Source organism: Anomaloglossus baeobatrachus, chromosome 6 (assembly GCF_048569485.1).
Source record: "Anomaloglossus baeobatrachus isolate aAnoBae1 chromosome 6, aAnoBae1.hap1, whole genome shotgun sequence".
In the NCBI taxonomy this organism is placed as follows: domain Eukaryota; kingdom Metazoa; phylum Chordata; class Amphibia; order Anura; family Aromobatidae; genus Anomaloglossus; species Anomaloglossus baeobatrachus.
In genome coordinates, this window is record NC_134358.1 from 62446286 (window position 1) to 62460831 (window position 14546).

The 14546-nt window shown below is 44.3% G+C and overlaps 1 protein-coding gene across 2 annotated transcripts in view; it reads right to left on the reverse strand.

The window, feature by feature from the left end:
• The window catches only part of PKHD1L1 (PKHD1 like 1), a 278999-nt gene that overhangs the window by 186570 nt on the left and 77883 nt on the right, over positions 1-14546 (reverse strand). For both annotated transcript variants that reach the window (XM_075352949.1, XM_075352950.1), the window contains exons 18-21: positions 13626-13769; positions 10569-10726; positions 4516-4629; positions 540-689 (exon numbers count right to left, since the gene is read on the reverse strand). In XM_075352949.1, the coding sequence (XP_075209064.1) occupies positions 540-689; positions 4516-4629; positions 10569-10726; positions 13626-13769 (566 nt within the window). The remainder of the gene's footprint in view (positions 1-539; positions 690-4515; positions 4630-10568; positions 10727-13625; positions 13770-14546) is intronic.

Sequence of the window (14546 nt, forward strand, 5' to 3'; positions counted from 1 at the left end):
GTATTTGCTAATATTATTATTATTATTATTACATCTACAACATATTGGGATAAGATCTCGGAGATGAGACTACACATTTAACATATATAGAGGAAGCTAATCTGTTCCCTAGTATATCAAATGCACATATTTTGGGAAAATTAATATTTTAAATTAAGGTCAAATTTCCAAAAATCATCCTTGAAGGAGTGATCAGATATCATACATCTAAAGCATATTCACAGGATATTCCATGAATGTATATGGATCCCACCAATCTCGAGACCAAGGCCTATGCACCACTGTCGGTGGAGAGATGGTCGGACTTACCATTAATTTATAGAAGAATTCCGACCACTTATAGACTTGAAAGAAGTGCGCGATTGGGGCACTGTCCTCCAGATAGTTGTTGGTCCTATTGGCAGGATACACATTTACTATACATTTATGGTGCGGATAGGCCTTGTGTGCACGGAACGGGTACACCTCTTTAATAGTATTTATTCATGTTTCACCAACAAAACTAAATGTCAAATAAAACCCGGAACGCGCACTCTGACCTTGCTATATGAACTCAGTAAGAAGGAACCATATGCCGCCTGAGTTACTGGCTTCAGTTCCGTATAATCATACAGGTTTTGCGGGTTCTTCAAGGAATAGCGTCCACAAAATGGTTCATTCTCCATTGTTAAAGTGCCCCTGTAGTAAGTCTGCGGTGAGAATGAATACTTATTAGGGAAAATGTTACATAAAAACCACAGCCACACCATGATTTAACAAGATATTAAGTATAAGATAATGTCATAAATATACATGGCGGAATACGGACCCTGGCAGGTCGCTAGTATACGGCATATAGAAAAGAGAAATTGCGACAACGCCAGTAGGTGAAAGTGATGAACTTTATTGAACACAGGGTCGGTGAAATAGCGGCACAATTACAGGTGGGACAACAGGTCACAGTAGATCCAGGGTCTATTTATACATAATGGGTATCAAATAGAAGGCTGAAACAAATATTTGGTATAGTATCCACCCTCAACCACAATTGGTCTAGGGGACAGCATAACATCCCAACCAGGTAAACAAAGTACTGCATAAATCAAGGATGGGACGCGGTCATGTGATCAAAACAACAGTGAAGAGACTGTAAATAACAGGGGCTCATAGAGTCTAAGAGGACCGAGAACCCCATTTAGACCGCATCAACCACCATAGTAGTGTATGTAAGAGACCATGGAGCCCAATGCTGCGATGATGACATACCTGGGAGGATGATCCTGGAGCACACGGAGACCTGCGTCTGCCCGATCTACTGTGACCTGTTGTCCCACCTGTAATTGTGCCGCTATTTCACCGACCCTGTGTTCAATAAAGTTCATCACTTTCACCTACTGGCGTTGTCGCAACTTCTCTTTTCTATATGATGTATTATTAGGGAAAATGTATAGAGCACGATCCAGAAAAAAAAAAATTGTACAGCGCAGGTAAAAAAAAATCCAAAGTTAGCCCTGTGCACAACTGTGTAAAAAAAATTTTATTGTCACAACTTCATCTAAAATAAAAATTTTGCGATAGGTAGTTGTTAAGAATTTATGATTGTTTTAGGTATATAGTCGTTACACAGCTCTAAGTGCCTCCATATAATGCAGTTATTTTCCTGTCCCTTCAATTGTATTTTTGCAAACACGTAAAGTGAACATGAAGTAGAGGACAGAATTAAAGGAGAGACTGCAGGATCAGACTACACAGAGATGGTTTGTAGTCTGTTACCATGGAGACACACAGGTCTGTTTAGTATGAATAAAAGGATAAGATATTCTGAGTGATCAATAGCCGCTTCATTTTCCCATTTTTATATATATATATGTATTTTTTTTTTTTCCAATTAGAACAATAAAGCTGTGTGTCATGTTTCTGATTGTTTTTCTTGCGAATTTGTGACAAAACCTGAAGGTAATCCTGATGTCTGCAAAGTGAATGAGAATCGTGAAGTCTCCTGCACATGTTGAGTATTTTCTCCTTGCAGATTTGGTGCAAATTTAAATCAGCAGAATATCAATACTTTCAGCATGTATATATGATGGCAGTATAGAGGTTGTCCAACCAACAAATATATCTAGACAATCACATGAATGGGGGTGCCAAACACCCTTATGTAACTGAGGTGGTAGTGAGCATGTGTGACCACTGCTCCACTCACTGTCTAGAGGAGTGCTGGTCGCACATGCTCACCGATGTGCCATTCACACACTGCACTTTGGCCCCTCATTCTCAAAATAATTGGGGGTCTCAGCAGCTGGACGTATCATTTATCCTGTGGATACCTGATAAATGTTATTTATTGGACAAGCCTTTTAGCCAGATCTAGGTCATTTCCCCCCTATTATGACCGAGCACATTTTTTTTTCCATACAAACAGTTTTAATAACTGTTTTTCATTCGGATAGTCAAGCAACTTATATTTTTTTTTTTCGTAATACATATGGTCTAATTTATAATAATTAAATTTGATTCATATACAGTACACACCAAAAGTTTGGACATACCTCATTCAAACAGTTTTTTTTATTTTCATGACTCTAAAAATTGTAGATTCAAATTGAAAGCATCAAAACTATGAATTAAAACATGTGGAATGAAATACTTAACAAAGAAGTGTGAAACAACTGAAAATATGTCATATTCTAGGTTCTTCAAAGTAGCCACCTTTTGCTTTGATTACTACTTTGCACACTCTTGGCATTCTCTTGATGAGCTTCAAGAGGTAGTCACCGGAAATGGTTTTCCAACAGTCTTGAAGGAGTTCCCAGAGATGCTTAGCACTTGTTGGCCCTTTTGCCTTCACTCTGCGGTCCAGCTCACCTCAAACCACCTCAATTGGGTTCAGGTCTGGTGACTGTGGAGACCAGGTCATCTGGCGTAGCACCCCATCACTCTCCTTCTTAGTCAAATAGCCCTTACACAGCCTGGGGGTGTGTTTGGGGTCATTGTCCTGTTGACAAATAAATTATGGTCCAACTAAACGCAAACCGGATGGAATAGCACGCCGCTGCAAGATGCTGTGGTAGCCATGCTGGTTCAGTATGCCTTCAATTTTGAATAAATCCCCAACAGTGTCAGCAGCAAAGCGCCCCCCCCACCATCACACCTCCTCCTCCATGCTTCACGATGGGAACCAGGCATGTAGAGTCCATCTGTTCACCTTTTCTACAAAGACACAATCTCAAATTTGGACCAAAGCACAGATTTCCACTGGTCTAATGTCCATTCCTTGTATTCTTTAGCCCAAACAAGTCTCTTCTGCTTGTTGCCTGTCCTTAGCAGTGGTTTCCTAGCAGCTATTTTACCATGAAGACTGCTGCACAAAGTCTCCTCTTAACCGTTGTTCTAGAGATGAAAAGGTGTGTCCAAACTTTTGGTCTGTACTGTATATTATATTATTTGCCAATAATGAGGAAAATATAAATAAAAAAAGAAAACAAGTGGCTGCAGTTCACATTTAAAAAGGACAAAAAATAATAACCACAAAGGAAATATAACAGATGTAGCAATTACGTTAACTCTTTTTTTTTGTTTTGTTTTTTTTTTGTTTTGCTGGGGGGCGGGGCTAGAAACAGAAATTTTTACTAGCAGTGGCTTTATACATTTTATATGTATAATATATATATATATATATATATATATATATTAATTATATCCAAACCCAATATCCCAATCCAAATAAATACAAAAAATTCATATATACAGAGTATATAAATATATATATATATATATATATATATATATATTGCAAGGAGTTTATATGTTCTCCCCGTGCCTGCGTGGCTTTCCTCTGGGTACCCCAGTTTCCTCCCACACTCCGAAGACATACAGCTAGAGAATTTAGATTGTAATCCCTAATGGGGAGAGTTTTCCTGACATGTGTAAGGCACTGCGGAATATGTTAGTGCTATTTAAAAAATAAAACATAAAGATTTTTTTATATATATATATATATATATATATATATATATATATATTAAAAGTACTGTTTCCCCTTACTTTTCTGTAGTTAATTGGATTGGTAATGGGGCTGGCATATTGGCCCCAGGTAGAGAGCACTACGCAGCTGATCTGGATCAGCTAAAATCTACCAGCTTTTTCTCCCTCCCAGCACCAGCCAATCACATAATTGCCGGTACCAGAGAAGAGAATGCTGTCATCCCTTTCTAATCTGTATACACATCATCAGTTTGTGTACAGGAAACAGCGATCAAGAAGGCAGAGACAGTAATAAACCTTCTCTGCCATCTCTATGGGGAGTCAGGCTGTGTCTGGCTATTGGCTCTCTGCTACTGCAGAATCTCATTTCAGCACATTTTTGCAGAGTATTATGCGGACCTCCTGGGTGTCTACAGTTTTTGGGGCACCTGCAAGTAGTTAAGAACTCCCTCGAGCAATGCAGGCCCAAGACGCAGGATATCGCTGCTACACTCCTTTGTATTATACTTGTGGATAAGAAGAAGAAATACTTTAAACTGTAATTTTTCATACCGGGTTGAAATCTGTTTCATAATTCCTGAAGTACTTGACAGATGCACTTTCCTTCTGTTTAGCTATTGCATCTGGACACTGGGCGCTGATCATATCCAATACAGCATTTTGCACCTAGAAGCAAAACATTTTCTTAGCTGATTGCCAAGCAAAACGTGTGACATTTATATAGAATAGCCTAGAAATACAAAAACTGTTGTACATGAATTGCATAACATATATAATGTATTTAAAGGGTTATTTCCAGAATCACTTTATTTTTCACACAGCAAAGTAAATGCCCCCTTATTCTTAACATACAGACTAAGCCCAGCAAAAATATTCTTTATTAGACTTGTGTATTTTTTCATCTCTATCAGCAACCTGTTCTTCCACCTTCAGATAGATAAATGGGCGATCCTAATCTTATCTGCTAAAACTACATTTCCCAGCAGCACCCTGCTTCTTCTCAGTGCTGCAGAATCTTTTCCCCTCTCCTTAAATTCCTGACTATCACCACCTTAGTTATCATCTAGTTTATCTAAATGTACAATTTGCCTTATGCTCTGCACTCTGCTCCTGTTCAGCACTGTGTTTCCAATTTTATCTTCTGCCAACTACATCAAAACAAATTCACAAAAACTGAACCAAGATAACAGGAAGGGTACTTTCACACTTGCGTTATTTACCTTTTGGCGCAATCCGCCCTTTTGGAAAACAGCGGAATCCGTTAACTGATTCCGCTGTTTCCCATAGACTTGTATTGATGACGGATTGTGCCAAAAGTACCTGCGTTGCATCTGCTGGCCGACGTTGCATTGCTTCCACCAGGTGGAAGGAACACAGCATGTAATGTTTTTTGAGCGGCGGAAACCTTTATTTTTCACTGCGCATGCTCATTTTTTTTTTTATTTTTTTTTTAAATCAAAGAAACTTTATTTTGTCTCTTGGCGGCCGAACGTTCAGCTGAGTGCCCAGTGGCTGGCTTTTGAAAGCGCTCAGATGAGTGCCCGGCTATTGAGAGTGATCAGCTGAGCACCCGGCTATTTGGAGCGATCAGCTGAGCGCCCAGCGGCCGGCTATTGAGAGCGATCAGCTGAGCACCCGGCAGCTGGCTGTTGAGAGCGCTCAACTGAGCGCCCGGCAGCCGGCTGTTGAGAGCGCTCAGCTGAGTGCCCAGCAGCCGGCTATTGAGAGCGATCAGCTGAGCGCCCGGCAGCCGGCTGTTGAGAGCGATCAGCTGAGCGGACCAGCGGCCGGGTGATCTTTTTGCTGCCGGTAAAAAAAGAAAAAAAAAAAAAGCTTTCCGTTGTTTTGTACGATCCGTTTCTCTCACAATGAAGATTATATGTTTTAGGCTAGTGTCACACTTGCGTTGAACGGCATCCGTTGCATTGCGCTGTGTGACGGCGTTGCATATAATGGCACAACGCAATGCAACGGATGCCGTTCAACGCAAGTGTGACACTAGCCTAAAACATATAATCTTCATTGTGAGAGAAATATAATAAAATATAGGGTGTAATATAATGGACAGCACACAAGATGGCAGCACACTACAGCAGGAGGAGAAGGCTAATTTGGATATGTATAATGCATCACCAAGGAATATGTGAAGAGTCAGACAAGCCAATATTAGGCTGCTTTCACATCAGCGTTTTTTTTGACAAACGTCAAAAAAATGCAAAGCGCAGATGACAGGATCCTGTTGATTCAGTGTTTAACGCATGCAAACAAAGTTGTTATTTTACAGGATCCTTTCACTTGTAGATTATGGGCGGGCATTGGAGTCATGTGATCAGGAGTCAGTGGAACTTGACCTGACAACCAAGAGAGAGAGAGCTGATCGGTAGTCAGCTGACTCCTGATCTCACAGCCATCACACGCTGCGATGGATACAGGTTAACAGCAGTCACTGGCTGCTGTCAATCATGTGTGACTGTGTGCGTGATGTGTGGTCTGGAGTTCAGCTGAGTTCAGATCAGCTGACTCCAGTGTCGGCCGATTACTTGTTCTGTGTCCTGCTGCATCCATCGCAGCGTGTGAGGTCAGCTGAGTTCGGCCGGCACTGGAGTCAGCTGATCTGAACTCAGCTGAACTCAGCCAGCAAAACAAGTAATCAGATCAGCTGACTCCAGTGTCATCCGATTACTTGTTGTGTCCCGTTGCATCCATGGCAGAGTGTGCGGCTTGTGAGGTCAGCTGAGTTCAGATCAGCTGACTCCAGTGTCGGCTGAACTCCGCTAACCTCACAGTCAGCACACGCTGCGATGGATGCAGGGGGACACAGAACAAGTAATCAGCTGACACTGGAGTCAGTTGATCTGATTACCTGTTCTTCTGGCTGTGTGGTCAGGAGTAGGGATGAGTGAGCAGTAAAATGCTCGATGGGCGAAGCCCATTTCCATCTTTTTTTTAACTCATTAAAATGAAAAAAAAAAACAAAACAAAAACCCCAAACGGGGTTAGGAATTAAAAAAAAAAAAGTGTGGGCGCCCGCTGCATTTTCTATTGCTAAGGGTATCCCAAGCAGCTGCTGGCAACCCTCACTGCTTGGTGTTACCTTCACTGGCAATGGAAGATTCAGGGAAGCCCTTTTAAAATTGACGTGGGCTTAACCCTATTTTTGTATGCTAGGCAGGTACAGCAGGCATATACAGGCTATCCCCAAACCCCAGCTGCCTATTTGTACCCAGCTGGGAACCAAAAATATAGGGAAGGCCTTTTTTTGATTATTTCATGAATTTCATGAAATTATTAAAAAAAAAAGACGTGGGCTTCGCCCAATTTTTGTGTCAGATACAACTAGGTAGCTAGGGATTGGAATCCACTGCGCAGGGTAGCCCAAGCTTTCTGGCTCCTCTGCTGCGAATTGCAGTCCGCAGCTACCCCAGAAAATGGCGCTTTCATAGAATCGCCATGTTCTGGCGCTTTTTCCAACTCTTCCAGCAGCCCTGGTGCCGGATGGCACGCTGGGTAACAAGCGGTTAATACCAGCTTTGTTTTACCAGCTGATATAAAGCCCGAGATTCTTAATGTCAGGCCAAGTTTTACCCAGCCATTAAGAATCTCCAATAAAGGGTTAAAAAAAGACATCACACAGAGAAAAAATATTTTATTAGAAATAAATACACAGACAATTTATTAGAAAAAAAATGCACAGACTCACTTAGAGAATCCATCTTTATTACTCCTCACCCCTTCTCGTTCCTGGTCTTCTGTCTTCTTTCTTCTGTCTTCTTTCTTCAACTGATGCAGCTTCGCTTGAAAGCATGGGGGAGGAACTGCTTTCTGGGCATGCTCATTACTGAAAACAGGATCCTGCCTACCAGAATGAAGGTGACTTCCGGTTGAGCAGGATCCAGCTCATTGAAAAGCATTGCAGGTACCGCCGCAATATGAAGGATCCAGTGACATGCAGCATTTTGTCGAAGGTCAAAAACACTACAAATATCGTTTTTGAAAAAAGATAAAATACTGCATCTCACCGGATCCAGTGTGTGATGCACACAACCGCAAGTGACCGCATATTGCCGCGATTCCACTGCAAATGCATTGAAATGATAACGCATATGTATAGGTTCCGGTCATATGGGTTTTTTCGGTTTTTTGCTGTCCAGCAAAAAAATGCTGATATGAAAGCAGCCTAAGCTAATAACTGTCAGGCCCCATGATGAAGGCTTTGGCCGAAACATACGTCGGGACCTAGCGCCATTCAGCGGGAGGTGCTGTCTACAGGTTAGGTGAAAATCTTTTTTCATTTTATTGTATGTACCATTACTTTGATTTTTATGTACCTCAGTTTTTAGCCTATATTGGTTTCACATTTGAGTTAATACTGAGTTGTCTGACTCTTCGCACATATTCCTTGGTGCAGCATTATTTACTACATCCAAATTTATTTCTGAGAATTAGGTGGTAGAATCGCACCTTGTACACGTTATATGGACATCTTTTTACTTTAGGCCTTTGCTCAGTGTAGTTGGCTGTATTTTGGTATTTTTTTGCCGTCTACATCAGTATAGTTGCCGGTGTGTTTTTCCACCACTGTCCTTTAATGGAGTTTGTATTAACTAAGCAGTACAGAGCTGAGCTGTGTATGTTGACTGCTGCTGACAGATCAGTGATTTGAAATGGCAAATGCTGCTTTGTTGATGCTTATAGCAGAGGATTATTTTTTGGATTATGCATCAACAAAGCATCTCCAGTTTCACATCAATGATCTCTCAGCACCCAACAAACACAGCTCAAATTTGCAGTGCCTAGTAATTACAAGTAACATTGTGGAGGAGTGCAGGAGAGTTGAGCTTTACTACAAACAAGCTATCAATTCTTTAAAAACACAGCTTTACAGCTTTACTTATGTAAATTGCAGAAGATAAAATTGGTCAGACAGGGTATGTACAGGAGCTGAGTGTGTACTGTGTCAGGGCAAAACTTTGGCAGTGCCCTTTAATCACACCTATATAACATTTTTTCTTTCTACCCTGTCATTAGGAGATGCCTATGGGGGCATGGTGGCAGTGAGTGACATTCAGCAGACGCATATGTGTCTGTCTTGCTGTCTCAGTGATGATTGGGTCTAATGGGGAAACTTTTCTGCTTGTGGAAACTGACACACCAATCTGGCTGAGAGTGAGGAGACTAAAGGCTGCTTTACACCAGAAGATCTGTCGTGCAATAGATCGTCGGGGTCACGTTTTTTGTGACGCACATCCGGTATCGCTTGCGATGCCGGCCTGTGTGACACCTCCTAGCGACGCAGTATCGCTCACAAATCGTGAGTCGTGTACTGCTCGTTAGGTTCCATAATATCGTTTAATTTAATTGTTCATCTTTCCCGGGGTAGCACACGCCGCTCCGTGTGACACCCCGGGAACGATGAACATCGCTTACCTGCGACCCGCGGCTCTCGCCGACTATGCGGAAGGAAGGAGGTGGGCGGGATGTTTACATCCCGCTCATCTCCACCCCTCTGCTTCTATTGGCCGGCGTCCGTGTGACGTCGCTGTGACGCCGAACGTCCCTCCCACTCCAGGAAGTGGACGTTCGCCGCCCACAGCAAGGTCGGACGGGAGGTAAGTACGTGTGATGGGGGTTACCGACTTTGTGCGCCACGGGCAGCGATTTGCCCGTGACGCAAAAAGGACGGGGGCAAGTATGATCGATTGTGAAATTGCACAATCGGTCGTACCATGTAAAGCAACCTTTATAGCTCCAATGTTCCTCTGGGAAATAAGTAAATTGTCTATTCAGGGAAGAAGTAGACAAACTCTAGTCCCACCTATTGGAAGTAGCAATCCTAAAAGTAAAAGTGACCCTTTAACAAGCCTTGTCATATGATTTAGGATTTATGCCAAATCAGAACCTCAATTTACAGACACGCTGTTTCGGGGTAATTGCCCCTCGTCAGTGCAAAGTATTAGCTTCTCATACAGCCAGATCAGATCTCATACTTGGCACTGATGAGGGGCAATCACCCCGAAACACTGTCTGCAAACTGAGGTTCTGACCTTGCATAAATCTTAATTCATATGACAAGGCTCATTAAAGGGTCACTTTTGACTTTTAGGATAGCTACATCCTATAGGTGGCGCTAGAATTCATTTCCTTCCTCCCTGCAGGAATGATTGGGACATACAGATTTAGTTTTTGTTAATTCATTCATAGTTTTACCAATCATAACTTTTTTCATTTTTTTGGAAGTTTCAATATATGAAAGCTTGAAATTTTTGCGAGACAAGCTATAGTTTTCTCTATTCTGCTAAACATGTCTGTAAGGCTGTATTCACATGTAGCTTAAATGCTGTTTTTTTCTACTGTATATTTTGAGTTGAAATTCTGTTGTGTTTAATTGTCCCAGCAAAGTGGATGTGATTCAATGAAAAATAATGTAGTTTTTTCGCTGTATTTTTTCTCTATAGGCTTCCATGGGGAGTCTGAAAAATAAACTCACAATGTCTATGTTCTTTCAGCACGGTGGCACATTACAGAGACATAGAAGTGAATATCCCAGGGGTAAATCCAATGGATAGCGCCATAATCTCTGCTGTATCATCTGTTTCATGACTGACCTCTACAGAAGACGCATTAGCCGGCAGCGGTGCGGAGTAAATATTATCCCACACTAAAGTGAAGGTCTTCATGTCAGGAACACCTTTCGTTTGCTCTTCAATATCCACTGTAATGTTGTTTCCACCCAGAATTATATAGGAAAGAAGCTGGAAATCACCTAAAATGATAATAAATCATATCATTATACACTAGTAATATAGTAATATTTGATTAAAGATAACATCACAGATTAATAAAGTTTACAGTAAACACCTGCACCAATTCTCCAATTCTCAAAAGTGCAAAGCTGCCTCGGTACCGTTGATTAAGCCTACCGTAATTAGAATAGCAATCCCACTGCACATGCGTGGCTTGGGGCTGGTTCTATCATTTACGAAGTGATAAGTCCAATGGACTTTTATCAGACTCACCCACAAAGCTCTACACAGTGCTGCACCGCCCTACACCTCCTCCCTCATCTCTGTGCACCACCAAATCAGTGCTCTACACAGTGCTGCACAACCCTACATCTCATCCCTCATCTCTGTGCACCACCAAATCAGTGCTCTACACAGTGCTGCACCGCCCTACATCTCCTCCCTCATCTCTGTGCACTACCAAATCAATGCTCTACACAGTGCTGCACCGCCCTACACCTCCTCCCTCATCTCTGTGCACCACCAAATCTGTGCTCTTCACAAGGTTGCATCAGCCTACATCTCATCCCTCAAATCTGTGCACCATCAAATCTTTGCTCTCTACAGTGCTGTACCGCCCTATATCTCCTCCCTCATCTCTGTCTACCACCCTGTGATCTTCACAGTGCTGCACAAGCCCTGCATCTCCTCTCTCAGCTCTGTCTACATCCTAAGCCATGCACTCCACAGTGATGTACGGCCCTGCATCTCATCGATCATTTCTGTATCCCAGCCTTCCTTTGCTCTTCACAGTGCTGCACCACCCTACATCTCCACCTTTACCTCTTTCTACCACCCAACCCATGCGTGGCGCCCCTGAGGCTTCAGTCGCCACAAGGTATTGCATCTCACTTAAGGTGCAGTACTCATCCCGGGTAAGGAAGAGGTTAACCACTGGTGTTCATCACTTACACAACACACTTTAGATGCTTTACCATTGGAACTGGGATAGAGGTGGTCACCATAGCAACGGGACTTTCCCAACCACTAGTGAGTCATCAGGAAGGTGGGGACAGCATGAGGGAAGTGAAGAACACACAGACTTTTACCTCAAAAGAGTCTGAGACGCAGGAGAAGCAAGGTCACTGAGGGGCGTGCTTCAGAGCTCCCTCAGAGCGACCGACCGAGGGGAGTGCTTTAGAGCTCCCTTTGGGGGAGAGAGGAAGAGAGTGCCAGAACATCAGGGACTCACAGAACCATGGCAAACAAGGTAAGTGCTTCAGAGCTCCCTCAGTTAGGACCGGACAGACTGGAAGAAGCAGGGAACAACTGGTTGAGCTGGTGAGATAAAGGAGCAACACGGTAGCCGAGGGATGAGCCTAACAGCCCCTTCGGGACTGGCGTAGTAAGGGTGCAGAGCCATAGGGTGGCATACACTCCACGTTGCACCATCAAAATCTGCCGGGAAGGGGGATTTCATGTCCCATTGCCCACCATAAAGGTCCCGGGGCAGAGTCAGGATTCAAGACCATGGTCGGGCCCACATTTAATTCACGCTACCTGCGGACGGGAACTAAACCCAAGGACACTGGGGTCCCTAAGTAGCTTCACGCCACAGGGATCCAAACTACAGAGTGCAAGGAAGGAAGGTCTCACAGCTTCACAACACCGGTGGTGGCCTCTGAATCCTCCGGAATTGGCTGGGGCACATCATGACGGAAAACAGCACTCCAAGGGTGACGACCTGACAGTGAGTAAAAGAACTTTGTCTGCAGTCATTCCATCATTGCTGTCGCCCCGCGATCCGGCACAAGTTGTCGCTACCCCCACCAACGTCCTCCCTGGGGCCTAGCTCTGCCTGCGGGGAGCTGGACCATCTGAGCTGCATTACCATCCGGCCCAGAGGAGAGCAACATCTCGCAGCGTCGGCTGATTGTTGGCCGCATAACACGGGTGGTACTACAAAGCAAACCCCCATCATGTCCTATATCGGTCACTTTGCACCTTTTATTGACACTGACGGGTCATGGAGCTGAGTCAGGCCATTCACAGCAACTCCAAATACCACTGGCCCAGGGACAAGTAGCCCTGAGGCCCTGTGGGCGCGTCACATGCTCTCCACAATACTGCACCAACCTAGATTCCTCCTTCATGTTTGTTTACCACCCTGTGCTCTTCACAGTGCTGTACCACCCTACATCCACTTCCCCAGACCTGTCTACCATCCTTTCTGAGCTGCACTGCCCTATATCTTATCCCCATCTCTGTCTGCCACCCTGCACTCTACACAGTGCTGCACCACCGAACATCATCTCCCCAATAATTTGTCTACCAGCCTACCTGTGATCTCCACAGTGCTGCACCACCCTACATCTCCGTCTTCTACCCTACCTGTGTTATCCACAGTGCTGCACCACCCTACATCTTCCCCCCATCTCTGTCTACCACCTTACCTGTGCTCTCCACACTGCTGCACCACCCTACATCTCCTACCCATCTCCGTCTTCCACCCTTCCTGTGTTCTCCACAGCACTGCACCACCCTACATCTCCCCACATCTCTGTCTACCACCCTACCTGTGCTCTCCACAGTGCTGCACCTCCCTATATCTCCTTCCTTATCTCTTTCTGACACCCTACCTGAGCTCTATTCTGCTAATTATCCAAGACTATTATCTAAGAGGAATGATATACAAAGACAGACCTCCCAGTCCTGTCTCCAGGGCTTCTCTAATGCTACACCTGTTCTCTGGAATGTACTTCCCCAGACAATCTACTCTTTATGCACTAGTTCTAATATAAATGCCATATAGTTTCTCCTAATCATTGACTATGACAGGCAACAGATGGCAGCACAGATCTGACGGGTTACCAGCTCAAGATAAAAAAAGGTTAAGGATTTTCATTTTATATTTGATCATTTTTTATTGCTTTTTATTACCTCTTTGTGAATTGAAGGTCACAGTGTAGACATTTTCTTCATCGTATGATTGCTCTTGAACACTGACCGTATCTGGCTGTATGGACCATAACTTGTTTAGTGCAGCTTGAATTTGAAGAGCAGTCGCATCGGCTGATAATGGATCTACCAGTAGAAAAAGGGAAAATACTTAATTTTCAGGGTTGAAGTTGCAATGGGTGATAAATATAACACCGCTCTTATGAAAAGTTAATTTGCAGAAAGCAGAATCTATATATATAATTGCCTTATTCTGTCTGTCTGTCTGTCTGTCTGTTTTGCTCCAAAATTGTGTCACCATGACAGTGTCGTTACAGTGACAACTGTCGGATTGGCCGCTAAGCTCGGCCTGGCCCCGCCCCCCCACGGATTGGTCGCTCGCCTCGGCCTGGCCCCGCCCCCCACATGGATTAGCCGCTCGCCCCGGCCCTCCGCACACATCGCCCGCGCCAGCGTACACCGGCTCCCGGTATACATGTGCAGGGAGCCGGCATACGCTGACGCCTCACCCCGCCACACTCGGCCCCGCCCCCGGCGGACATAACCTTGCGATGCTGGGATCGTGACGGAGCCGGTGTACGCTGGTAACCATGATACACATCGCGTAACTATAGGAAGCGCTTCCCTTAGTTACCCGATGTGCTTCATTGTTACCAGCGTACACCGGCTCCCGGTACACATGTGCAGGGAGCCGGCATACGCTGACGCCTCGTCCGCTCAACCCCGCCCCGGCACACGTTGCCACGCTCGCCCCCGCCACATGTTGGCACACTCGGCCCCGCCCCCGGCGGACATAACCTTGTGATGCTGGGATCGTGACGGAGCCGGTGTATGCTGGTAACCATGATACACATCGCGTAACTATAGGAAGCGCTTCCCTTAGTTACCCGATGTGCATCATGG